The sequence below is a fragment of the Bombus flavifrons genome, chromosome 7 (assembly GCF_040668555.2).
Source record: "Bombus flavifrons isolate JBK064 chromosome 7, iyBomFlav1_principal, whole genome shotgun sequence".
NCBI lineage: Eukaryota > Metazoa > Arthropoda > Insecta > Hymenoptera > Apidae > Bombus > Bombus flavifrons.
The window spans coordinates 16,350,955-16,377,213 of record NC_138448.1 but is presented as its reverse complement, the minus strand read 5'-3'; the positions used below and the strand labels follow the sequence as shown (position 1 = coordinate 16,377,213).

The window sequence follows — 26,259 nt, the reverse complement described above, 5'->3', positions numbered from 1 at the left end:
ATCATTTCGAGCAGCAGGATGCCAGTAGCTGTGCGATTAAGTTCGCGATGCTGAAGGAGGCTTAAGCGGGGAAATTGTGTGGAGCAGCATAGCGAGGGCGCAGTCGCGGCTCTTATAGATTTTCCCCTTGCTACATAACTTGGTACGTGCAATACCGACACAAAGCTCGGGGGTTGCGAGGATGGAGTAAAGGGGATGGCGCGTGTTGAACGCGCAACGTCTACGGAAGGGAAAAGGAACTGCGCACACCCAGAGGTGGTGGAATAGGAGGACGAGGAGGAGAAAGAGCAGGAAAAAGAGGTAGAGTAGGAGTAGGAGTAGGAGTAGGTAGGAGGAGGATACAGCAAGAGGACAGAAGCGACGGGCTAGGCCAACCGTCTACACCGTGAATTGCCCGATCGGGAATGAATAATCTCGCGCATAGGTGGTGCCCGACGCGAAGCATTTGGACATGTGACTAAGGGTGAGTGCATCATCGAGGTGCATCTTCGTGGTGCACTGCTACTTGTATTTCACGGTTAAACACGTGGTCCCGTCCTCCGATGCATCTTTTCAACGGTAAGTCTTTTTTCCTTACGTTCGTTCCCTGTCTATTCGTTACACTCTCGGTATCGCATGGTGCCATGAAACGGCGAAACTGTTAACGTTCGCACGATATTTAGCAATCGGTTCATATATTTTATCGCTATACGTTCTGACGGCTATAATAATCACTTTTTCCGTAAGCGCGAGCTACCAGCTGTTCATTTTGGAAAATAACTTGCAGCAGTATCTATCCGTCAAAATCTGTTTGATGTTTTATCGTTTTCTCTATGATGATTTTATATACTGTCAACTTCTAAACTAACTATCAAGCATTTTTACGATTCGTTGTAAAATTCCTATCGATGTCAGATTTTCGGGTGCGGTACTTCTTACACTTACCTCCGTATCCGCCGTTTTTCTAAATGAACTTCTTCAATTAGTTCCTCAGTTATACAAAGATCATTTAGTAATAAATATATTTACGTACAATAGGATGCTTTTCTCAAAATATTGCAATTAACGTTATCGTTATCTTTCACGCGTAAACTTTGAAATTAAAAGCTACTATCCGATATCTATCTGAACCTGTCGTTTAATTTCAAATAATTCAATTCTTCTATATCGATAACATTGGTATGGATTTCGAAGTAGCCAACTACCGTACCGGATTGCTTTTGTATTAATTTTAATACGATACATATTAGTATGTATGTATGATGTACCCGATGCTTTGTAATTAGTGTTGCAATACAATAATGTACGGTATTAATGTCAAGTATACATATACATTCAAACATCTTGTTCGATTCTTTACAAACGTATCGGTTTTTCTAATTTATAACAACATGCTGCAAACGTTGAAAAGTCTGTTACTATAAAAATAACGAATCGAATCGTTAATTAAAAATTTAAACGAGAAAGTTTATCGTATCGTAGACATAAGTCTACAGATATCTGTATATACATGTATATTATAACACTTTTACATGGAGAAGATTTCAAGAAAATTTCAAGAAAATACAATAATACATAAATTATATGTATATTTATATTTATTAAATACGAACAGCGTATAGTCGCGATAGAGATAAGTTAGTTTACAATACACTCTTAAATTGTTCATCATCGAAGATTTTGAGTGTAAGACTAACAGTTTAAGGGAAGTTGTTTAAGACAAGGAAATTTTAAATACCGAAAGATTTATTATCATCGAGGACAAGCTTAGGTGATTAACTGTTACAAAAAGTTATAACAGGTTATAACAGGTATAGTCGTAACGACTATGATGGAAGTAGCAATTTTCTGGTGAATATTTTGCACTTATTGAAACACTATATAGTATTACGCGGGAAAAACTTAATACATACATATAAGCATGTACATGTACATATGTAAATAAGTCTAATGTTTTCCGAATTCGTGGTTTTGAAAAAAATAGATACTGTTGAAAATTATAGTAGGAATTACAGCAAAGAAGTAAAACGCTACGGAAATAATTGCTTAATCGTTTGAAAAGTAAATTAGTTTGTACGATTTTGGTCTGATCGTTGCAACTTTATGTTAAGTCGAGTGCATATGTAAAGATTATATTCGCTTATGATATGTAAAAGGAGTTACGTACACGATGTTGTAAAGTTTTCCTATTTCCTTCGAGAAAATTATATCGCGTAGCCTCTAACGTGTATCGTAATTTCCGAATGTTCAACTTTGAACGATTATACGATATGTACGATATGTAAAATACCAGTTTTATATCTGTGCTTTTACTCGTCGGATGATTTCAGTACGAAATGTTGAGGTTACCATGGCAAGCATTATACGTATGTACATACATATGAGAGGGGTGAATTGGGAAGTGGGCGTGAAGGTTGATTCATGCTGGTACGGTGTTCTATACTACCTCTTTAGCTATATTTCGATAATAAGAACCGATAGCATCAGTACCGCATTACAGCCGGATTTAGTATCATATTCGTAAAGAAAGCTCGATTCGACTAAGGTCGATTGTTCTGTTCCATTAAGCATATTATTATGTAAAAATTCTATCTATTTTTAGCATTATGAGTACATATACATACGCGTGTATACGTTTATCGTGTGTATGTACTTTACGGAATATAATTTATATTATTTTACTTAAATCTTACCGTATCTCTCTCGCGAAAAGAAGTATATCCTTAAATATTTACGAATGATATTTATACGAGTAGCTATACACAGCTATTTGTAGCTATTTACAGTTCTGTCAATAACGAAACAATGTAGTCGATTATATCGATAGGCTATCTACGTACACTAGAAAAACCAGCAGAAAAAAGAGAAAGACGATAATTCATTTTGCGTTTAGCGTTAGTAGAACGTTTTTAGTTCTTTGGTAACACAACTTTGATATACACATTTTTGAACTGGAGTATCTACCTATGTACGTAAGTATATCGTTGCCTCTCTATTTTAATCTAATTAATCCAACATACGATTACGGTTATTAAACATAAATAACGAATTATTCGCTTATAACTAATAATAACAAGTTAACGATTAAACGTGATATTAAACAGCGACAAAGAAACCTAAATGCTTAAAATCATATATTATGTTAGTTACAGCGTTATATAGAAATAATGAGAAATATTACGTTATCCTAAAATATATTATTGCTTATTATTACGTGTACGTTACGCGTGTCGCTGTAACGTCCATTCGATATCAACCAGATAGAAGATTCTTCCAAAGGTCTGATAAAATTAACGAAGCGTTGGATCCATTGTGCGAACGGTGGTGTTTGAATCCAGCCAGATGGATGATACGTACCGAACGATTCACATAGTGCCACCTTCGTAAGTAACTTATTCTTATTTTTCCTCGGAAAAATGACCATAAGTGGCGCAAAGTTTTCTGCCGCTTTCATACAGCACGTAACTGTTATCGATGCACCACGTTCTGCTGCCGTTAAGTTGGCCATTTGCTTTTCTTCCCCTCAAGACCAACAACTTTTGATACTTTTGACTGTACAGCGGTAAAAGCCCCATCTCGCCTGCATTCTGAATTCGATCGGGAGTATAACGATATTTGTCGCGTTCTTGATCAAGAATATAAAAAAAGAGCATTTACATTTTCTCTGTTGAAGCCGAGTGTTCTGGCAGCTGAAGTGTCTGTTGGTGTCAGACCAAACGATCTTGTCTCGATAACGGGTTAAAAAACGGTCTATCCAGCCTTTTCCTGCCATGCTATTCCGAAAAGGATGCTCGATACTATTTCTAAAGTTCGCTAGTTGATAGATGATTAGTTGGATATGTTTAGTGGACGTTCCAAAGAATTTTGACTTCATCTTCAAGATACGTATAATTAACCAATTGGGTTTCGAGGTCATTTTCTAAAATTGTTTTTTACGCTAATTTTGCGCAAGCTACATTCTCAGAAGCAACGCGTTCATTGACTAGAACGCATACGGGCTACGGTTGACCGTGGCACGTTAAATACTTTCGCCGCTTTGGAGTACATACATTTTTTTAATTTCACAGTTTTAATAGCTTGTATCCTTTTTTCTTCGCTCGGAATAATTTTAAACCTTTGTTTTCTTTATTCAGTTTCGTTCGTAAGATCCGAAGGAACGATCGAACTTCATTTTATTATTTAGTAATCAATTTTTAAATGTGGTAGTAACGTGAGATTGTCTCATATTGCTACCAATCAGGTATCTCATATTTCTATGAATTTGCCATTTCACTTTCTCTCATTATGTATCGCAATCAAAATACAAACATTTCAAATATTCTTCTTAGCTAACTAATCCTAACTTAGCTTTTTTTGTTTTTTTTTTTTCAAAATCACAAAACGAATCAAAGTAAATTTCAGTTAATGTTTGTAGTAGATTTTCATAACTTCTCCTTTCTTAGTGAAATCTCATCGTTGTTGATAACACGGTAAATGCGACGAAGATTATAGAAAAATATGTTTTCTCACCGCGTATAAAAGTACCGAGTAAAATAAACCGAAAGAAGGATGTAATGTCTCCGATATCGCTTCACTTCGTATGTATTTTTAATTAGAATCCCGATAGTATTTTAAATTTGTAAGTAATTAAACGTATTAGAGAGTTCTCGGACGATCCATAATATTGCCAATATCTTAAAGTTGCCGATAAAAATGTGGCTTGACAATAAATATTGACAATATCGTGTTGACAATGTACGTATATATTGATCTTTTTAGTCGAGAACTTTAAATATTGACGATATACGTTGAAGGTTCCCTTAGTTCAGCCTGGTGTAATGAAACAAGAAAAATGTTTGCGAGATAAATACATACGTATATGTATCGTATTATATAATATTATATAATTTGGCAGATGCGTACGATTTTTAATCTGAATATATCAGAGAAATAAATTTATGCCATACAAATCGTGGCAACACTTTGTCAGTTACGAAATTGGTCTCGCGAAATTCTATCTTTTCGTAACGTAATTACCTAAATACAAGTACTTAAGTATGTATGTTGCGTGGATCGCGGGTATCGTTCATCGACGATTTGTAATGTCATCCTAACCGCTATGTTAGAACGTTTAGTAACAGATATATACGTATATATACGATGGTGGATCTAAAGCGGTAGAAGTAAGAGAGATCGATACGGATTGAAAAAATCGTATCGTTGATAAGAGCAAAGGTAATTAGATATTTAGAAAGCGGATAGCATTACCGATTTCCATGATCTTTAAATACGTCGTGGAAATCGACGTTCTCGACAAGTTTTTCCTATAGCTACACACACCGGACTGTCTTTGTTGTCGAGATATTCGCAAACGGCGAAAAACTATCGTTACCATTATGCCCCAGCGCTTTGCAACTAAGATTCTACGCGCAGCGCCGGCCGATCGGCAACCGGTGCTACACGCGTACGCCACGAACGCACAGTTGTAGGCAGAGTTCGTTCGCTGTAACGGTGACAGCAATTTCCTCTTATTAACTTTATAAGGAATAACCAGCAACGGCTAAAACCTTCTCGGGGTTGCTCAAGACAGTGTTTTTGATAACATGCGTCAAGGTCAAGATCTGCCACCCTTAAAGTCAGCATTTATCTTATTCCCTGTCTTATATGTACAGAGTGTAAAAAAGCGAGTGTTAAGAGCGATCGTACACCTTCGATCGATGAAGATTTGTAAAGAAAAGTTTGCGTAAATATAACCTTCATTTTGAAATTCAAGATCAAATTTCTTTTTTATCGTATCGTATAGTATTCATCGCGAGGAACAAAGGTTTCGAAGGAATCATGGATCGCAAATGACCGTTTAGGGAGGAAAAAAATGTTAAAGTTTTAATAATTCTTACACTTACTTTTTTTCACACCGTGTACATAGTATCGTCCTACTGATTTTCATCGAAGAATTTGCAATTGTAAGTAGTCCCTATTTAGATTGAGATATAACGTACCGAAGTAGTTCGATCCTATCCTAGCGATCCTACTATTATTTATGCAATAATATCCGCCAAAATTTTAAACGTCTTACAGTTTTGTCACGGAGTGTATTTAATGCAATACGTAAATAGCAACCGTTACAGATCACAAGTCAGATAACTTACAATAAACTACAGACTTAACAGAAACTTACTAGAGACTAAAAATATCTTTCAAAAATCTAATTTCTGCTTCTGGTATTAAATCTTATGGAAATCGACGGTTACTACTTGTAATAATATTGAAGGAATAACGAATCACGAAAGATCAGAAACCAGAGTTCCGGTTTCTAACGTGCGATTGTTTTGATTATTATGCAGTGAAAGTAAATAAAGTTTAGAAACAGTACGGACCTCTGTAACAAGCAATTGACAAGCCAATGATAATACGTGTGCACGTAACTCGTTACTAGGCGGATTAATGAAATTCGTCGGAATCGAACGTTAGAACCGAATATTTCAATAGTAATCTATTTTCACTATGTAATTTGGCATGGCGGTTTCACTCTCCCGTTGTAGGGTAGACTCGGAATAGATTCTGGTTTCTAGAACGTCAATTGTATACTAGAAATAAGCAGCTGCACTCAAAATACGCTGGTTTGTGTGAAAATTATGTCAAATGTATCAATGGGTCGACAAGCGTAAGTAAAAACTTTCGTCTGTTTTGTGCCTGTTGTCCTTTAATATATGCACATATTATATATATCGGCCGAACGGGTTCTAGTAAGGTGCTCGAGTTTTCTTACTGATTGTTTATTGTCCTACGGTAGATATTACGTATACAGAGTGACCAACTTTAATCTATAAACGCAGATTACTATGCGTTGTTAAAAAGAATAGTTCGGATAAAGAATGAATGGTTTTGGAGGGGTCACATACGTATATGTATTTATGTACTATGTTGACACATTCTGTGCGAAGCGATTCGAACATTAGGAGTTACAGTCGACCGCACGTGTTCTCACGATTAACAATATATATATAGGTTTGAACATATCTTTTATACAGTCGCGAATAGTATTTGATTATTTAAATTGTGATTTTTGCTGAAAAAATGCGGTTTATAAATTGCAATTTTCATAAAATGACGTAATTATACTTTGCATTTTCACTATGTACTTTTACTTTGCAAATTAAGCATGTTTCGCTGTTTCATCGAAGGTATTCGTTCGTATCTAATGGCATAATTCATTATTTTTCGGATACGGCATACGTACATAGGCATACATTACAAAGATTTAATTAATATTAGAAGTAAATAAAGTTTGAAAATATGTGAAAATATCCTTTGTCTTTATTATTGCGTTTAGTATTTGACTCTGTAATATCCAGTCTTTACAAAGACAAAGATTAAACTTTGTGTTTACGTTAACAAAGATATTATTACCTTGAAGAGGATTGGTAGAAATGATTGTCATTTCAAGTGGATATCTTCAAACTCGAAAAGTATACCGTATACGGTACACATACGCTTAAGAAACTTTACAGCCTAAAGCGTTAATCCGAAAATTTCATGTTGATATCTGCAATGACTTCGGAGAGAACAGTTGGCAACGCTTTATCTATCCCACCCTGCATACATATTGATACCTAACATGGTTATGTAACAATAAGTTAAATAAGCACACATACTCGTATGTTGATACTTTTGGCGAACTGACAGTCAAGATTAAATATGCGGGCCTACGTTAAAATAAAACTCGCAGAAACACAGACGCGTAGCGATGCAAAACAGGTGAAATCTATTAGTTTCCTGTTACACGTATCGCTGTTAAAACTCTTTGTACCTACATCCGGGAACACGGTAGTTGGAAAATATTCAGATGTCGCGTTATTTAGGTTATCTGAACGTTTATAAAACTTACATAGTACCTACATTTGGTCTATTCTTTATTCACACTTCGGATAATTGAAGTATGTACATACGTCTATGTTTTGTAAGGTAAACTTTTGTTTCCTGCGCGCTTACATTATGCGATTTATACCCCTATACTATAACGTAATAGCTTCGATCATCTTGATTAAATCCTATCTAGCATCGATTAATTATTGGTATTACAAATTACGAATCGAACTGTAATCTATATTTTATGAAACGTACGAATTCGTTAGGTGGCTTTTATCGCGATAAATGATCGAACAATAACTTTTAAAATAACAAAAATTGTTTATTCGATAAAACATTTGTACATTGAGAAGTCTATTCGCCAGTACCGTTAGCTAAATTGCGAATGAGATTGTAGAGCACAATACAACTATATTTCCGTATATTTATCGCGTTAATTTATCATGTAACGTGAATGATAATATGCATGCGAGGCCCATGATGTCGAGTCATTGGACGTGGTACGTAATTGGACGCCTGCTCCAATTGCGAAAGGGTCATTAAGAATATAATCGATATTTTTCGTGATAACTGGGCTATGTCGTTAGAGGCAAAGCTTTCGATGTCAAAATAATAACGAGTTAAGTAAAAATATACAAACACGTAATTGCTCGTTGTAAAAGAAGCGTGAAAGAAAGAGTAGTTGCCAATAACACTTAAATTCAAGAAATACAATTAAGCTTGCAAACAATCTGTACGAAGTGAAAACGCTGTAATATGTATTTGAACTGAATCCTTTTCTTTTCTTTTAAATTACAAGTTTAAGGTGATACGCAACTTTCAAGGTTATTAGTAGCCACAGTGAAAATAGTCAGCGGAATAAACACGTGTCTACAATACAATAGGTAGTAAAATCAATATCTTTCGGAAGAGTTAACACTTTTTTGTAAGGTTCTTCTTTTTGTAGCATTTTTATAGCAGGTTATAATCTTTGTAATCGTTATAATCTTTTTATACCGTATTTATTGTTAGGACAGTTGATTAGAATATGATTGGAAGCTTTGACGATAAGGTAGTAGCGTGTCCAGTCCAGTTTTTGTGGTCGATTCTTACTAGTATCAGTGAAACTTGATCATGTTTCTTCGTACGATAACATACGTATAATCATTTTTATTGCGTTTTTATGTCAAACGTATTTCTTGGAAACAAATTTTTACGCAATAACAGTACGAAAATTTAGCCAGTGACGTGCAAGTAAGCACATATACCTATACATTTTACATGGCGTAGATATAGGTATATCATACATATTTCTAGCAGCTTCGATGAATTACCGAATATTGGTTACATAGTCGTCTACTTATACGTACATCAATAGCAATACATATATATCAATATATATATATATATATATATATATATATATATATATATATATATATATATATATATATGATTTGACAGATTTATTATTAAATCATTTAGAGCGATTTTGTTCGATAAGCATTAGTGACTAAACACAATGAAATCGTAGAACTGGAAAATACTTTATGGGCATGACATTAATTTCATATATTTGATATAAATGTATAATTTAATAAATGCCGTTTAACACGCCATATTTTAGCACATTCAGATATCAAAAGCCTATGAATCATGTTTGTGTTAATCGAATCATATTCGTCTAATATATGAGAAATATCTATCATGTTTTTATAAAGTGTTTGAAAGTAAAGACTATCGTTATCTTAAATCACAGAAATAATTCAGTTCCATCGAATTACGAATCTACCAAAACGGTTTGCCTATCTTTCGACAACTTCTCTATAGTTCATTAGTGAACATGAATTGTTCATTTCGCGTTTCCATAAAAAGAAGTAAATATACGATCTTGTAAATAGAATCAAGCGTAAAAGTGAAATTTCAAGCACAAAGGATCCTGATAGAGCAAAAGAGATTCATCTTGCGATTACAGTAAGCAACTTGATATTACTTTCAATAATGATCAATTTATTCGAAGAAGATGATTTTCTTTAACCTTGGCAGTGACATGTCATTTTTTAAAGGATATCTGAAATTCCGTAATTCAAACATTCAAAACAAAAAGCGTACATATTTGATCACTTTGAAGTCACTTACATGCATATTCATACTTCGTTGAAATAAAATTGTTTGAATATCATTTAAAATCAAAAGTACAGCATATCGGTGACAAATAATATCAAATTTTTTATCTTTTATATCGGAAAGAAACCATTTGCTTTTATGTTTGTAATATAGCCGTTAAGCGGAAATCATGCATCAAAAGGAATATGTGTAAATTTATAGTATTCTGCGATATTAAATTTTGCATGCTATTTTTACGTAACCTAATTTATTAGACGTATTAATGCATTATATCTATTTATATTAAAATGTTATACATATAAATATACACATGTATGTATATGCACACGTTGAAAACCGTTTGAAGCGATGGCAAGGAACCGAATTGTTAGAAACGTTCTGTAAAGCTTATAAATTATGCGATGATTTAAGAAAAAATATCTAAGTAATTCGGAAAAAGGTAAATTTCTGTTCCCTTCGACAAAGATATTTAAATCAATATTTGAATGCATTCTACATATGTACGTAAAAGAAAAGAACCGTAAGTAAATATTACACATCTCCTTTAGGTTCGTTTTGTTAGTCTTGCAATTACTAGCGATAACATACTGATAATCGTGGCGTGTTACTAATGGCCATCAATGATATACAAGTGGCCTATGGTTGAACGTGTGTTTTCGATGTCATTCTCGTCGAATAGTATTCAGTCATAAATGTTATAGCGATTTAAAATTACATAGTGTAACTCGGGTAAACATGTTCTCATCCGTATCCATATTGTATGAAATTAAAGTTTTTAGAGTTGACTCGTTTTTAAATTTATAAAAAAGCTATATATTCGATTCGATATATATATACATATAGTATATTACATGCTCGATTAATTGAAAATGTCTGAGGCAGTTGAGCATTTTCACTCGAGTTGGAGCTAGATTGTACGTTTTCTCGATTGCAGATTCGATGAAAAGGAGATTAATAACAGATAAGCTGCAGATAAAGGGATGAAAAAATCGATAGTTGTATCTCAGATTTGTAGAGATAGATACAAATTAAATGTGACATTGACAGGTGTACTTGACGTATCGATCGCATTCGCCGCATACAATCCGTGACAAAATGATGGCGCGTGTTCCAGTATACCTTTAAACCAAATATAACGAAATCGTAACTCTTTTTATTTCTGTTAACTTTGGAGGAACGTTGGACTGTCGGCCGAAAATATAAGAATCAACCGTTACCACTGTGACTAAATGATCGGAAAATACAATTTTAGAATCGTAGAATTTGAAGTTAAATTTTCCAACTATTCGGGGCAAGTATTGGCATGTATTGTATTACTATAATACATTTTGTATTTAATTTTCAATTTCAAACAGCGCTAATAAATCATAGAAAGTGAAATACAAATGGCTACATGACTGTGTAAGCAAATTTTGGATATTTATGTAAATTGACATAGTATATGTTCCCAATTGCATATGTTTTACATATTTGCCAACTGTATAATATAATTTAAATGTCGCAAAGAAAGTAAATACATATGTAAAAACCAGCAAATATTGAATATTTCGAATAATTATATTCCTTGATCTCATCTTATTTTCTTAATTAATCGGTTCGTCTAAATTTCTCCTGTAATTCATGCAACTTTGGTTAACCTGGTAAGCTGTCGATTATTTAAGCTGGCGATTAATATGAAACACCTTGTGTACGCATTTTTCATTATGTAGCCTACAAATGTCGCATCGTTTACTCGGCGATTATTCAGTACGTGCTAGAACCGACTGTGTGCTTAGTGTTTAAGCTCGGACGTTTGCTATGTCCTAAATGTTGAGCTAGTCTTCTGAAACCGGTTCACTTCCTTAATAACATACTTAGCGTAGACGATTGTTATGAAGGTAAATATTTCCAGCTATATATACATAGCAATACATATATACGTAAATAACTATTGTAACTATTTCGCTATTAAGTTAATTTCGTGATTTGTCGCTTAATACTTAAACGCAGTATCGCGTTATTTTATGCATTTCGATGCGTACAAAATTCTATATATAAATACGCACATACGGATTGCGCGTGATTGTTCGGCTGAAATTGCACATAGGAATGGCCATAAAACGTGTCGTATTAACGTACTGAGATAATTCTTGAAATGTACATAGCATGCTACCCAAGTATGTTTTTCAGAAAGCTGACATGCGTAAGTTGCAGACAGTTTTCTTTTACGTTACGACCACTTTTGCGATCCTTTACTCCGAGATTGCTACAAAGAACTCGAAACGAAGGAAAACGCTGTGAAAAGGCAACTAAGAGCAAGAGCGAAGAAAGTAGAAACGCGCCAGTAAGATGATTATATTATGCATAATGTTTTCGAAATAAACGATGTAATATAATAGATATAAGTTATAAATTATGATAATATCTCTACGCATTGATCTCGATCTACAGAAATGTCGAAAGAAATTATTTCACGGTTATATTGTTATACCGCTTGTGTATCGAATCTCTATTTTTATTATATCGTCTAAAATTTAAACGCATACGCGACATAATACATCCTTTGATACGGTGAACCTTGCGAGGGCGTAGACCCTGCTCGTGTGTTATTCTTCTCACTGGTTCGTGTGAAATCTTTACTCGACAAGCTATTATTTGCAAACACAGGAATCGATACGTTTATGTACAAACGATAACTTTGCTCTTCCTTACGCTAATGGACACGAGGATAGTCCAACGAGGAACTGGTGTAACAATCGTGAATCGTTGAACTCTTTGGAAATCACAACGATCTGGAACTTCTCCTCGACGCTGCGATCTTCCATCGATAATTATATATATATATATAAAGGTATATGTATATATACCTTTGCTCTACGCAAATTGAAAATGATTTTCTACGATGAATTTGCTTTAAATAACTTTAATACTTTATGCGGTATTGAATGGAAAATAATAGATTTAAGTTAATATAATTCTTTAAATTTACTATTCGCGTTATATCGAGAAAAAATTAGAAGATCGTAATAAATTTCTGTACGTTATGTTGAAACGTTAAGGGAGTTATGAGATGGTTGGTCTCGATGCTCTCCACTGTTTGAATAAAATCGAATTTTCGTTCTTCTCTCGTTATTACCTTCTTCCACTCTATTTGCTCTCTAAGGCTGTAAATTAAGCGGAAGAGTGTAATCGCAAGACTTACCGTACAATCCAAAGGTTATCTACTGCGCTTTTTGCATCATTTAGGTCATTCCTTTGAGCCCATTTAATTACATTTATAACTTTTAGCACCTGTCGTATAAATTTAATTCTATATTATCAAATTTCTTCAGTTTTAAAAAATGATACTACTACTATTGAAAAATAAATTACACGTTTATGGTAAACTTATCAAGCATCTATTTTAATCGAGGACGAATCATAATATAAATATACATAACGACACGTCTCGTGTCAGTGTCGAGTGCTAATTGCTTCTTGACTATTTGGTTTTGTTGCAAAGGAACAACATGATTTGCGAAGTGTTGTCGCTGTTTTTCGGCACAAGATTGGTATCAAAGATCGAGATTACTCGACCGAAATTTTACCCATCTTCTTTTATCCACCTCTCGATCGGCTTTCGTCTTTCTGTAGCATCGAGTTATCCTAATTGCAAGCTGTGTATCGTAGCTGTGTTTTGACAGCCACGAGACGAGACCTTCCAAACTGAATGTGTATCGTTACTTGACGACTTATTTGATCGATAAATAATTTAACTTAACGGTTATTTAACCATTAAGCGTATTTAAAAGGCCATTCTTGGTGAAAAGTGTTTGTATAATTAATGGATCGATCCAGTTTTGTTATCTGCACGTGGATCGAAATACTAATACGTTTAATTATCTTAAGGAGAATAACCTCTTTAACGCAGATGAATATTTTCGTCTCTGCGCGTTTGCAGCGATAACTGTAAAACATTGATTTTAAGAGTTTAAGCCGTACAGATAAGTAGATAATTTTGTAAGATATACATGTACTGCGTGTCTTTCAATGTCACTGAACTTTCGTTTGGGTCGGAGATTTGCATGAAATTGTTTGTACTAGAGGTTCTAAGTTAATTACGAAGCAACGTGTGAAATGAAAATCATGTTACTTAGAACGGTGCTTGATGTTGTCGCGAAGTTGTTAAGCACATTGTATTAACGAGTCAAATGTATCGATTGCTCTCGCAACGAATATACATATGCGTTTCGCGTTACGCTCGAGCAGGTTAGTTGCGTGTCTCTTATTTCTTCTTATTGTATTGTCTTTTGCTTCGTGTTAATTTTGTGGATCGTTTAATTTTTTCTATACGTAATTTTACCGCGAATGGCTCCTATCTGTCGAGTCAACGAACCAAATTACCTATCGATCTTTAAATTTCTTCTCCGGTTGAAACGAATAAATATATCGAAATATATAAAATATAAATGATTTTGCCTGAAAAGATTAATACTTTTTTTTTTCTTAAGAAATGACGAACTGAATCGAGTAACGTATTAAAAAATGTACTATTCCATTGAAAAAGCAAATTCGATCATTTGCATAAAATAAGGAATAACGGGAAAAATACTTTTGGAACCGTCCAACATTTTTCGTTAGAGATAACATTATCGATGTAAATCCAAATGATAATATCGGATACATCACCTTGCATGTATGTGATCAACCGTAGATCAGATAAGAAATAATGCGAGAAGTACTGTTTATATTCTTTTACGTTCTCTTTTGGGCGATATTTTTCGGATGACAACGTATATACGCATATATACGTGGTACGTAGTATCCGTATTCAGTGGTAATCGTATTCGGCAGTAGTTAACGCATACTTGGTTATCGCGAGAATATTTTACATTACTATCGATCTAATCTATAATTCTGCATACCTAATACTCTTTTATAGTTCAGTGGACGATATTGGTAAGAAAAAATGCAACGATCGCGTCGGACTTCTTTTTATTTTCTCGTTACTGTTTCGCGATCTTGCAAATACTCTCGCGGCTATTTAACGAGAGTGTTTTGTCGAATTAAATTAACATGCTAACAATGGCAATAGTCGCGATCGAACACTTTACGTGTAACGCGTGTTTCGCCGTTATACATAAATAGAATTCCGATTTCTATATACGGAGTGTTAAAGCAGAAGAGGCGGTGTTTGCGAGCTGTGATCTTAGCCATCAAGAGAACGAAGAAAATTCCTATATATATATATACGTACCTACGGAAGTGTAGTTTGATATTTATCTTTCAAGTTGTGATCTATTTACTTTTACAATTACGCTATAGCACTACGACTTTTCCCATAGAATTTCGACTGCTATGCATATTTAATTTCCGTCGTTTGTCTCACGCCAGTCTGAACAAGAAGCGTGAGTGAAATAGAGAAAAAAACTTATCGGCCACGTCTTTTTCCAACGATGTATTTATAGAGTAAAATTAAATTCTGTTTAACTGGAAAAATAACGTTTCACCGTCTTGATCGAGTGTTACAAATATCGCTCGTTTCTTTTCACACTCTGCATACGTATGTATTACAGAGTACGATGTGAGACGATTTCAAAAGTTTATACGTATAATGCGAATCATAAAATCAACGATATTAGATACGTGGTATTTCCATTTCAATACAAAACTGCAAATCATAGATCGATATAATCGTAATCTTACCGTCGTTATCGATTACATCAAAGTCTTCGAGAGGCCCTATCGAAATTCAAACTAATCGTACCGTTTATATTTGGTATATTTTACTTCTTCTCGAACGTTGTTCCATGTTTATCAGAAAGATCGTAAGAAACAGAAACGAAAGCACGAATGTAATATAGTTTTCTCAAACATTGAATTCATCTCTATCTCACCTTGTAATCCATTTCGTCCATGCCCCGTAAACTCTCCGTTATTCCGATTTACGTGTTTTCCGACAGTACCTAACAATGGTCTATCTTGACCTATCTACCACCATCATTCTCTTCCTAACCTTTCCGAATCCTTAAAACGCTTGACATTTTACCCGCCAATAGGCTGCTATTACCGAAAGTTAATCCGCGTTGATCTTTGTACTCACCCAGTGCCACGAATAAAATCACGGCTTTTCTGTCCGAGTAATCCACGTTTAGTACACAAATGTAACGATCAGGCAATGCTAAATGCATATATTAAATATGCAAGTATAAAGGAGAAGAGAAAAGAGAAACGACGTATTTCTTTGCGATTAATAAATGATCATATATGTATGTACGTATCTATGTATAAATATTTACTACTTTAAGCATAATTGGTTGCATTGATATCGGTATTCTTTCCGTCAGTTTAGAACAGCCACCTTAACTAACTTACGGTCGAAAAATGAAAAAATCCAAAGATAAAGAGTTTGTCAAGTAACAAAGTATGCATATATAAGCGTTAGTAATACGTATTGGCTTTCGAAAATCGATTCGACTCTCTCTATGTCGCCGTGTAAAATAATTCACCGTTTAATGCCACCAAGTTCCACGATATATCGATATATTCTTTCAACTTAATTTCATTTCTACCACATTGCGACACCAAAGTTACAAACCGTTTTCCGCAATAAAATCTTTGAAAATTGTAAACTCATCTTTGATAATATCGATATAAATCTGTAGTTCGGTGTAAGAAGAGCCAATGTCACATTTTCACAGAAACGAATTAAACCCTACAACTGAGTTTGTAAAGGACCGTATGATCTATACAAAAATGACAATTTTAAATTCAATCTAGAAATGACTATAATGCCATTAGTATATATTAGTATATAATGACAGTATATGTGTACGTAGCTATTATTCATTATCCGTATCTAATATATTTAGTATTTAATTAGTATATAATTATATTATCCATAATCTTTGTAATCAAAATATGTGTATAATGCAAAACAGTAAATAGGTTTTCCGGATACTTTTCAGTGGTAGTGTATATCTGTAACAGCTCCTTTAAGGCGTGGAAACCATATATTTCGAACAATATAATCCTGTATTACGATTTATGGACGTTATTAATACGTACGAACGTATTGGACGTATCGCCATTTCGTCAGAATTAAGCTTTATACTTTATGTTCTACATTTTTCATTTTCCTTTTCAGTAGCTGAATGGACACCGTTCGGGCAAGACACAGCGTATGGATAGATAATTTTTGACAAAGAGGAAACGTGCGGCATGAGTCTGCCGCGTCCTTCCCTGAAGGGATACTTTTTCTACGTGCTATTCTTCTCCGGTTTGCTGCTAGTTATCCTGAATCTACTACAGGACGAAATATGGCATCGTATGCGACCTCATCCTGGACAATCTCAACCGGTTCGAGCGTCCGATACCAAGGTAATAAATAAATTAAGCTTCCTAAATATCGTACGTCTTAACGTTTAAGATTTAATTCGGAAAAATATGCTATAGGCAAATTTTTACTCAACGCGGGTGTTGGTATACGCTGTGACCAACATCTACCTATACGTATAATACTATATTATGCTATTAGATTTACGAAAAGTCGCTAGAATTCTATTAATTAAATAGAGATAAAATTTCTCACTGCCTGTACGTACATATGAAATATCGATTTTCAATATTTCCTTTAAATCGAACCGTGCCAACTATCCAGAAGAAGCGACAGATATTTCAGTTTTATGTTCCTCGAGGTAAATTTTTTCAAAGACACGATTTAATTATCGATGATTCTTTTTTATATAAACAACAGCACTGCAGGTATTTTGAATAAAACGGTTCGAGTATCGCATGTGTCGCAGTTTTTGATTTACATTTTACTTTAATTATAACTTTGCGTGAAATTGAAAATTAAGGACAATGAGATATCGCTTGTTAGATTGGTTTTATCGGTAATGCATACCGCGTATGTAGAAGTTCAAGCTAGCGGTAAATCAAAAAATCAGCTATTTTGTTATTTACTGAATTTAAATTATTTTGCGTATCTGTATCAATTAACGAGTAATACATATACACGTTTCATACGAATTTTTACAAAAAATATAAACTCTAGGAGATTCAGTCTGTCAAATATATATATATATATATATATATGTATAGTAGTTAAATAAATATTTTGTTGCTGTAGACACATAGAAGTTCTTAAAGACGATAGTATTAACGAATAGAGGAGGAAAAATTATTACACGTTGAAATGTTGAAAACGTTAAAAATGTTTAAATATCGGATTTCGATCGCAGATCAAGCAAAATTGGCCTGCAAAATTGAAGAAACCGACAATGCATGTTTCGCAGACTCGAGAAAAAATGGAGAAAAAGCTTCTATCCGAGGTATAGTTGTTAAATTGCATTGTCGATAGATGTCTGTAACACGGTATGTGCGTGAAACATAACCGAGACAACCTTCCTATCGATGTGTATCGAAACGTACTAATTAAACATCGTCATAAAATAATCGAACAACTTTTTATACGGTAATTAAGTAAACATAATTTCGAAGTGTTAACTAATGTTAAACAACCGAAGACGTTTCAAGGGAAATGATTACATAGATATTCCTATGATTACTATTATCATATAGGTAATCGTAGTTAAATCTCATGTACAAGAATTCTCGAAAGTAACGCTTGAAAAGTATCAAATACCGAACGCTATTCTTTAGTTTTGATAAAGCAATAGGACAAGTCGTGTCTAATCTGTGTATAAAAGATCAAGCCACGTACGATTTCCATGTTTCCCAAAATGAAAAGATCGTCTTGAAAATTAATCGACCATCTTGCGAAGCAAAAAAGTAAACATAGCAAAATCAGAATAAATTTGAAGCTTCGTTATTTTTATTTCTTGTTCCAAGTTGTAAAATCGGAGGTACGTATTATCTCACTCTTTATTGCTTTCACAGATAAGCTTAATTGCCCCGATTGTATCATTGTATTTCTCAATTTAATAAACATATTTCGAACGCTACTAAGATAAAGGTTTAAATGATTTATTATGGTTGTCTCTGTGGTTTCTGAAATACTTGCAGCTAATACCCAACTAGTTACGTTAGCTTCATGTAGACTGCTTCGTTCCGTATGACTTGCGATACACGTACGTACGTACATATGTACATACATACATACATACATACACATATATAGCATAATACAGCATACGAGCAATTAGATTAGTTTTTACTATTGACGATTAAAGCGTGATCCGATAGAATTAGCATGCAGGTGCAACTTTCAGAGCTATGTAAAACGCACAATCGCTAACACTTAGGAGTAGGTACAGCTACAATCGTTGTACTTCATAATCGTTACAAATAATATAATACGCGTGATTACACGGAAAGTTGCTTTTACGCTTATCGTTAGTATAAAAGTATGACAAATATTCGTTAACATGAGTAATTTACGTATTCATAAATGTATCAAGCATTATTTATAAGCAGTAATATTATGTAAAATACTTAGGTGCGAATATACCGAAAATAACTGATAAATACAATCTTTTAATGGGATTTAATATTTTGATATTTCACATGAAGTTTTATCCAATTTATTAAATTTTATTAAATTTCTACAATTTCGGTGATTTCGCAAGTATATAAATAAATCGTAAGATTTTTTAAATTTACCTTTATTCGTTCGTGCCAAAGAGTACTAGTACGATAATATTGCTTGCCGTAATTCTGCGTATAGTTTGGGGATCAAGAAGGATCCACTAGACCAGTATGATATAAAAAGTTCATAGTGACCGTATCAAGTACAAATAAAAATGAAAATTTTAATAAAACGTATATGTATATTTATATATTACGTTAAATATTTATTTATTTTCTTAAAGAGTGATGGATTTTCTTAAGGGATGTTCAATTTATGTATCTATAGCAGAGTCTTGAGAATCATCGCGTCTATCGTACTATCGTAACAAATACTTGTAGTTTCTGAAGAAAAGTCCAGTAGGCGATGAATATAACTATAACTTGTCTTTTTTGACAACGCTGAGAATCGGTTTACCTCAAGAAATTAGGAATCTTTGATTTTTCGATTTAATCGAATAAAAGCGAAGCTCTATTTTACATGCACTTGCAAAAACAATTGTGCCATAGAATATAACAAATTTCGTTAAATCGAACTAATGTTTTATCACCACTTTTTGTCATCAAAATTCCCTTATAAATTATATATACGAAGCGACAGAGTAACAAGTTGATTAAATGTAGCGAAGCAGTCGTAACACCATAATTTTTAGACGACGCGACAGTGTTGAGAAAACATGAATCTTCGATATCATCGCGAATATCATATCGATTTACACGATCCAGCGATAAATCTTTTTAATCGTATTATACTTTTTTCATCGATAGAGATAGCGAGAGAATAGTTTTATGCGATAGAATGCATTTAAAATGACGATCATTTATACAGAAATAACGTTACGATCTTGGAACGCGAATATTCAAATGTTTCGAACGAAATAGTTTTATGTACCATAGTGAGAGCGGAAAATGAAGAAATCATATAAAAACGAAACATTTTATTTACGTATAAGGTACAATTTCAATTACCGTTGCGATAACAAATTCAACAGCATCTTACAAATTAACCTTAGTGCAGAGAGATTAGATGCTATTATGCCTGTGCTTAACGAACAGTAGCCGTGTTTAGGAATTATAAATGGATTGTGCGAACAACGAAATTGTAGCACATTGTAATTGTAATGGAAGATGTGCAACTGCGTGGTTCTTCTGTCAAAAAGGTATCCAACCTAACCGGCACGACGATTTTAACACGCAACAGTCTAGAATTGATGGATCCATCGAAAAGACCTTGGTATATGAAAGGAGGGACCAGGAGGCCTTATCCTGCCATAAAATCGCATCGTACTGGCCGCAGATTGGCGCGTTTGTGGCCCGACGAAGACGCTTACGACGATCGTGTTACCAATCAAGTAAGCTTCGATCGATTTGCAGCAACGATATCTGTATTTGACCGCATTAACGACAATTTAATAATCAGAATTTGTAATTTAGATATGAGTTTAACTTTTACCCTGTAGATGTGAATCTTTCGTAACACGATACCATAGGTATTTTATACGTTTTACGTTTATTTGTCGAAAATTTGATAATCATCTCGATTTAGGACGTTCGAGGAGGCTACGCGACCTTTCCCAGATTTCTCGAAAGAGCGTTATCATTCGAGAGGCCCGTAAGACACGAAAGATCCACGTTTACGTGCCAATTTTGACTCGAACAGAAACGTTGGTTTTATTCGTTCGAAAACGTTTTATTCTACCTTGAACTTAGTTTTTGTTGCAGCGCTACTCCTTTCCCGGTTAATCCCATCATCTACGCTAATCTACAGGACATCCTGTACATATATTTTTAGCACGGTACAACGGTTGATCGATAACAGCCGTTATAAATATAAGTTTACGATAATTTATCAAATTTGATATTCTCGCGAGCGAGATTGTCAGTGGAAAGTTTCGTAATCGATATTATTGAAACGGTGATAAAAGTAATGGAGTAATCGGATTCGATAGCAAATACTTCCTACTCGAAACCAAGAATTTATCGTAGCGCGTCGTCTTTTTCCTTGGAACAAGAAGCTGCACTGTAATTTGCAGTTTGAAACGAATTGCCTATTTACGACTTTGTCGTATAGCAGTCTATAGCGTACTTTACTAAACGAAAATAGGAACATTGTGTTCCACCTTCTCTTTCAAATTGCGCATAGCCATGTAGTAGCGGTACATACTTTGTCTTTCACCCTTTCTTCTACGCCTGCGGCACAGTGCAGTCTATTATACGAGTATATAGGGCAGCGTTCTAAAAAAGGCATTGTACACAATTATGAATTTTACACGATTACGATTCTTTTTCTCTGTTACTATTATTTTTATCAATATACTTCTATCGCGCTGCTGTCCATTGTCTTTTTAACGTATCTCGTCCGGAGAAGCATACGTAATACCTGTGCGAGATAACTTTTTCGTTTATCATACGTTTCCTAAATATCTTTCTCTCTCGTTTCAACCAATTTTATCCAATACGGTTTATCGAAACTATTCGTACCATTTCATTCTACGTGCAACCAGTATATACGTATTTTGTTCTTTAATTAGCTGTTTTCTTTTACGAAGAGTACACGTAGTTCTATTTAAAATACTTTCTCTCTCTCTCTCTCTCTCTCTCTCTCGCGTTCTATGATGTGTAATGGAATTAACTATTTTTGAAATTAATTATTTGCAGTTGATGTATGTACCGACTGATTATAATAAAACTGGCGTCGATCGTCCATTGAAAAAGATAATGGTTCCACATGGTATGCCCGAGGCAAAAGTCGGTCCTGACATATTTCTTCAGCATCGATGTCCAGTAAATACTTGTACCATCGTCAGAGATAACGCCGAAGATGCTGATTTAATCTTATTTAAAGACTACATAACGCACGTGGGAAGAAGATCTGCGAGTCAAGTACGAAATTCAAATTTTGTCCTATCTTTACTAAAAGTGATATGTAAAGTAACGACAACGAGCAAAGTAACGTACGGAGAGATCGTCGTTTCTATTATTTAACGTAATCAACGTTTATATCGTGTAATAGCTAGATCGTAGATTTTTATGCGTTTATGCGAGATTTAAAGGTACAGAAAGGTTCACAGAATGCATATAATATGCAAATATATGTATATTACGTACATATGTACATACATATAGTATAAAGTATTTAGATTCCAAGGTAGAGCGTTGGTTACGATATATGTGTAACGAGTAAAATAAGTTTCTATTCAAGTTCTCTTTCTTTACTTATGTTTAAAACGATATGAATTAAAAAGAAAAAAAAAAAAACTTCTTTCCATCTAAGGTCTCGTGTTCTTTCGTTACATATCGTATTATCGTTCGAATCGTCATATTTCTTATTTTAAGAAACTCGTTTCTTCAGCTTCTTAGGAGAAATCAAAACGCTTCGTAGGTTTACTCACCTACGTGTATTCGATGGTTTTTAATCGATTAAACGCTATTGCTTGCGATCGTGAAACGTTTAAATTTGGTAACGCGTTTTGCGCGAATCACGAAAAAACCATGTCATACAGAATTTAATTATACACGTCGAATGAGACTAATACGATTTTCAGCAGGTGTGGATGCTGTATTTTTTAGAGTGCCCTTATCACACGCAGAGCGTGAAGAACGCTGTCATCAATTGGACGGCAACTTATCGTCGTGACAGCGACATAGTCGCGCCCTATGAAAGATGGCAATATTACGACTCTAGTGTCACGCAAATACCGCAGACTTTTAATTACGCAGCCAACAAGACTAAAAAGGTAACAACGTCCTTATCTTATTTATTTCACAGTCGTCCGTTAATTATATTTACTAGATGCTTGAAACAGTTTCTCAAAAGATCATGGAAAATGATCAAACTTTTGATTAAATCGTATATCTTTTTGACATTGAAATCGTTTTATTTTAAACGCGCCGGGTCAAGTTGCTTCTTACGAAAGTTCGAAGAAATAATAACATCTTATTTAAGAAAACGTCATACCGTTGAAATATACGACGTAAAACGTTACTCGTACGATAGTATTTTACGTTAAAATCCACCGATGAGCATTACGGTTATCGCTGTAACCATTGTTTTCGTCCTTTCGAATATCCCACGAATGAAATTCAATGGAACGATAAATCGAATAAGAAGAAAGATATTTCTAGAAAGTTTAATATTCAAAGTATATCGATAATGTTGCTTCAGGTAGCATGGTTCGTTTCTAATTGTCATCCACGAAATCAGCGTATGCATTACGCGAAAGAGCTTTCGAAATACATCCAAGTGGACATCTATGGGACCTGTGGCTCCTTGCGATGCCCGCGCTCGCAATCTCAAGCGTGCTTCGATATGCTCGACGAAGACTACAAATTTTATCTAGCTTTCGAGAATTCCAACTGCAAGGATTATATTACGGAAAAGTTCTTCGTCAATGGTCTCGGGTATGATACATTTTAATTTACGCTTGTACTCGCGATCAAAGTTACGCGAATTACGAACACACGAATTTCAACGTAAAGCGCCATCTTTTACGAAATACATACGCAAAGGTATACGCGAGGTTTAGAGTGCCACTTAAAAAATTTCGTTGGGTTGTTGCCATAATTGCTAAAGTGTGCTTCACGCTCGGTTGTTACCTTACTTACCCACCCTTATTTAGCGCACTTTGATGTATGTAGAGGTCCTCAAGATTCCCTCCTGCCCTACTATGTTCGAGTGTTATCTTCACCGAGATTTTGGAATAAAACCGAGAATAACAAGTTACTCTTGCCAGAACCTAATGCTTTCTTGCAATGTTTTATACGAAGTACATACATACGTATACGATAGGTACATGTTACTGTCGATTAGGTTTGTATCGTTAATACGTTGTTCGCGTTATTATATCGTAGATGTTTCGACGTTGGCGATTTATCGCGATACATACTACTTTCTAGAATAATCGGTATAGAACTTTTAATCAAATGGAAAACCCTTTTGGTCTGTTTGCGTTAAAGAACCTACACCGTTTCCATAAAGCAAATGCCATGCGATTGTAAATCGTAAATTGTAAATTGTAATTGTAAAATTTCGTCCAATTTTGCCACGTTATTGAAATAAATTTCTGTTTTTCATTCAGACACAACGTTCTGCCGATTGTAATGGGTGCGCATCCAACGGATTACGCTCGCAGCGCTCCTTACCGCTCGTACATTCACGTGGATGAGTTTGAGTCACCGAAAGAGCTTGCCGAGTATCTCCATCGTTTGGACCGAGACGACGAATTGTACAATTCGTACTTTCGCTGGAAAGGTACCGGCGAGTTTATCAACACGTACTTTTGGTGCCGTGTTTGCGCCATGTTGCACGACGACCGGCCGCCAAAATTTTACAAGGACGTGAACGAATGGTGGAGAGGCGATGGAATATGCACGACGACTTCGTGGCGCGAACACGATTCGGTTCGTGCAGGAAACTTGAAAAACGCTTGAAACGTTCTTCGCAAAGTTCCGTTAATATACGTGAAAGGACGCGGTGCGTCTGAACGTCTATATGCGAGAATCGACTGGATTTACAAAGGCCACGTGGAAAGTTTTATCGTTAAGAAGCAGTTTGTTCGAGAACGATTCGTTCTGTCACTTATCCTTGATCGGGTTGCGGTTGCGGTTGCGATGCTCAAAAAAAAAAAAAAAAAAAAAAAAATAGAAAAAAAAAGAAAAACTACCCATGGATTCCGAGGAATCCGATGTTAACGAGACGTTCGAGTCGAAGATAAACGACGTCGACGCGACCCGACGTCTGGTTAGTCCGTTAATCGATAAAAAGACTGCCGACTACGAATTTGATGAAACGCAAAGACCGAATTTGTATTTTTCGACGAGCAACACGGACTTTTACGTGCAACGATCGACAACCGATTGCCCATTTTAGAGGTACGGTTACTCGTGTTTTTACGGTGACTATAAAACGCTGGTGTTCTTTCTTTTTTAGCGACATTAACGATACGAGTCTTGACTCTGGTCGATTACTTCGTTGAATATTCATCGCAATTTCTATTGGAAAAAATCTCTTCTTTCAAAATTTGTCACCATCGATCTTGGAACTTCATTGACTATATCGATTATCAAATTAGTTACGCACAGAGTAAATTGCTTCGGCATATCGTTTACCGACAATGACAATTTTTCGAACGTTCCTTCGAAATTCGTATAGGTACACGTAAGACTCTCGTTCTAGTCTTTTGTGGATTGTTTTGAAAATTTCATATTCAAATTAGACGTTTGTAAAACGTTATTTTCGTAAAGCGTATTACCACGATCGTGGTAATTTGACGAGACAATGTTTTATACGATTATTAATAAATTACGAATATCGACGTAGTTAGTGGAAAATTAATAATGTATTTGAAGAAATGCCGATTATACGCTACACGTTCTTGATTCAAATTTCAAGAAATATACGCGTTTGTCGATTCGCAAAGCGTATGTAAATTATATACACGCAAATTGTATAGTTGTCAACTATACGTCTCATTGAAACCGTGTCTAAACTCGCCTTTAATAGCACGGAACGCGTATTTCGTTAAAACGCAAAAAGTAACTTTACTTCGACTGTATTCTTGATGTAACGTACAGACAGACTATTAACAATTTGCTGTTTTTATCTTCGAAATTTCAACGATATAACGATGAAAGAATCGGCAAGTGAATTATAATCGTTTGCAAGAATCGAAATAAGAGGAAAACTGTATGTTTTGAAATGAATTTAATTTTCGTAGCAAAGCAGTCGCGAAATATACGTATAATGACTGCACGAAGTTACTTTTGAAATTAATTTCTTCT

At 34.6% G+C, this 26,259-nt stretch overlaps 2 protein-coding genes across 9 annotated transcripts in view; one reads left to right on the top strand and one right to left on the bottom strand.

Moving 5' to 3' along the window:
- LOC138182025 (uncharacterized) overlaps positions 1-26,259 on the bottom strand; it is a 52,685-nt gene that overhangs the window by 12,757 nt on the left and 13,669 nt on the right. The gene's annotated exons all lie outside the window — the stretch shown is intronic.
- FucTA (glycoprotein 3-alpha-L-fucosyltransferase A) lies at positions 208-26,259 on the top strand. Of its 8 annotated transcripts, none has more exons than XM_069116624.1 (8): positions 208-463; positions 17,042-17,271; positions 18,135-18,224; positions 20,640-20,831; positions 22,138-22,362; positions 23,025-23,216; positions 23,645-23,880; positions 24,558-26,259. In XM_069116624.1, exons 2-8 carry the CDS (start codon positions 17,113-17,115, stop codon positions 24,907-24,909), a joined length of 1,446 nt encoding a protein of 481 aa, XP_068972725.1. In that variant the 5' UTR covers positions 208-463; positions 17,042-17,112; the 3' UTR covers positions 24,910-26,259. The 8 variants fall into 8 exon arrangements, with proteins under 8 accessions (XP_068972725.1, XP_068972724.1, XP_068972723.1 ...); XM_069116623.1 differs by having other exon boundaries at positions 17,039-17,271; XM_069116622.1 differs by having other exon boundaries at positions 208-558.

Excerpts from the sequence above, each read along its gene's own strand:
- FucTA (XM_069116624.1), top strand. The coding sequence starts at position 17,113 with ATGAGTCTGCCGCGTCCTTCCCTGAAGGGATACTTTTTCTACGTGCTA. Across the intron at positions 17,272-18,134 it reads TTCGAGCGTCCGATACCAAG|ATCAAGCAAAATTGGCCTGC; the intron begins GTAATAAATAAA and ends TTTCGATCGCAG. Across the intron at positions 22,363-23,024 it reads GAAGAAGATCTGCGAGTCAA|CAGGTGTGGATGCTGTATTT; the intron begins GTACGAAATTCA and ends TACGATTTTCAG.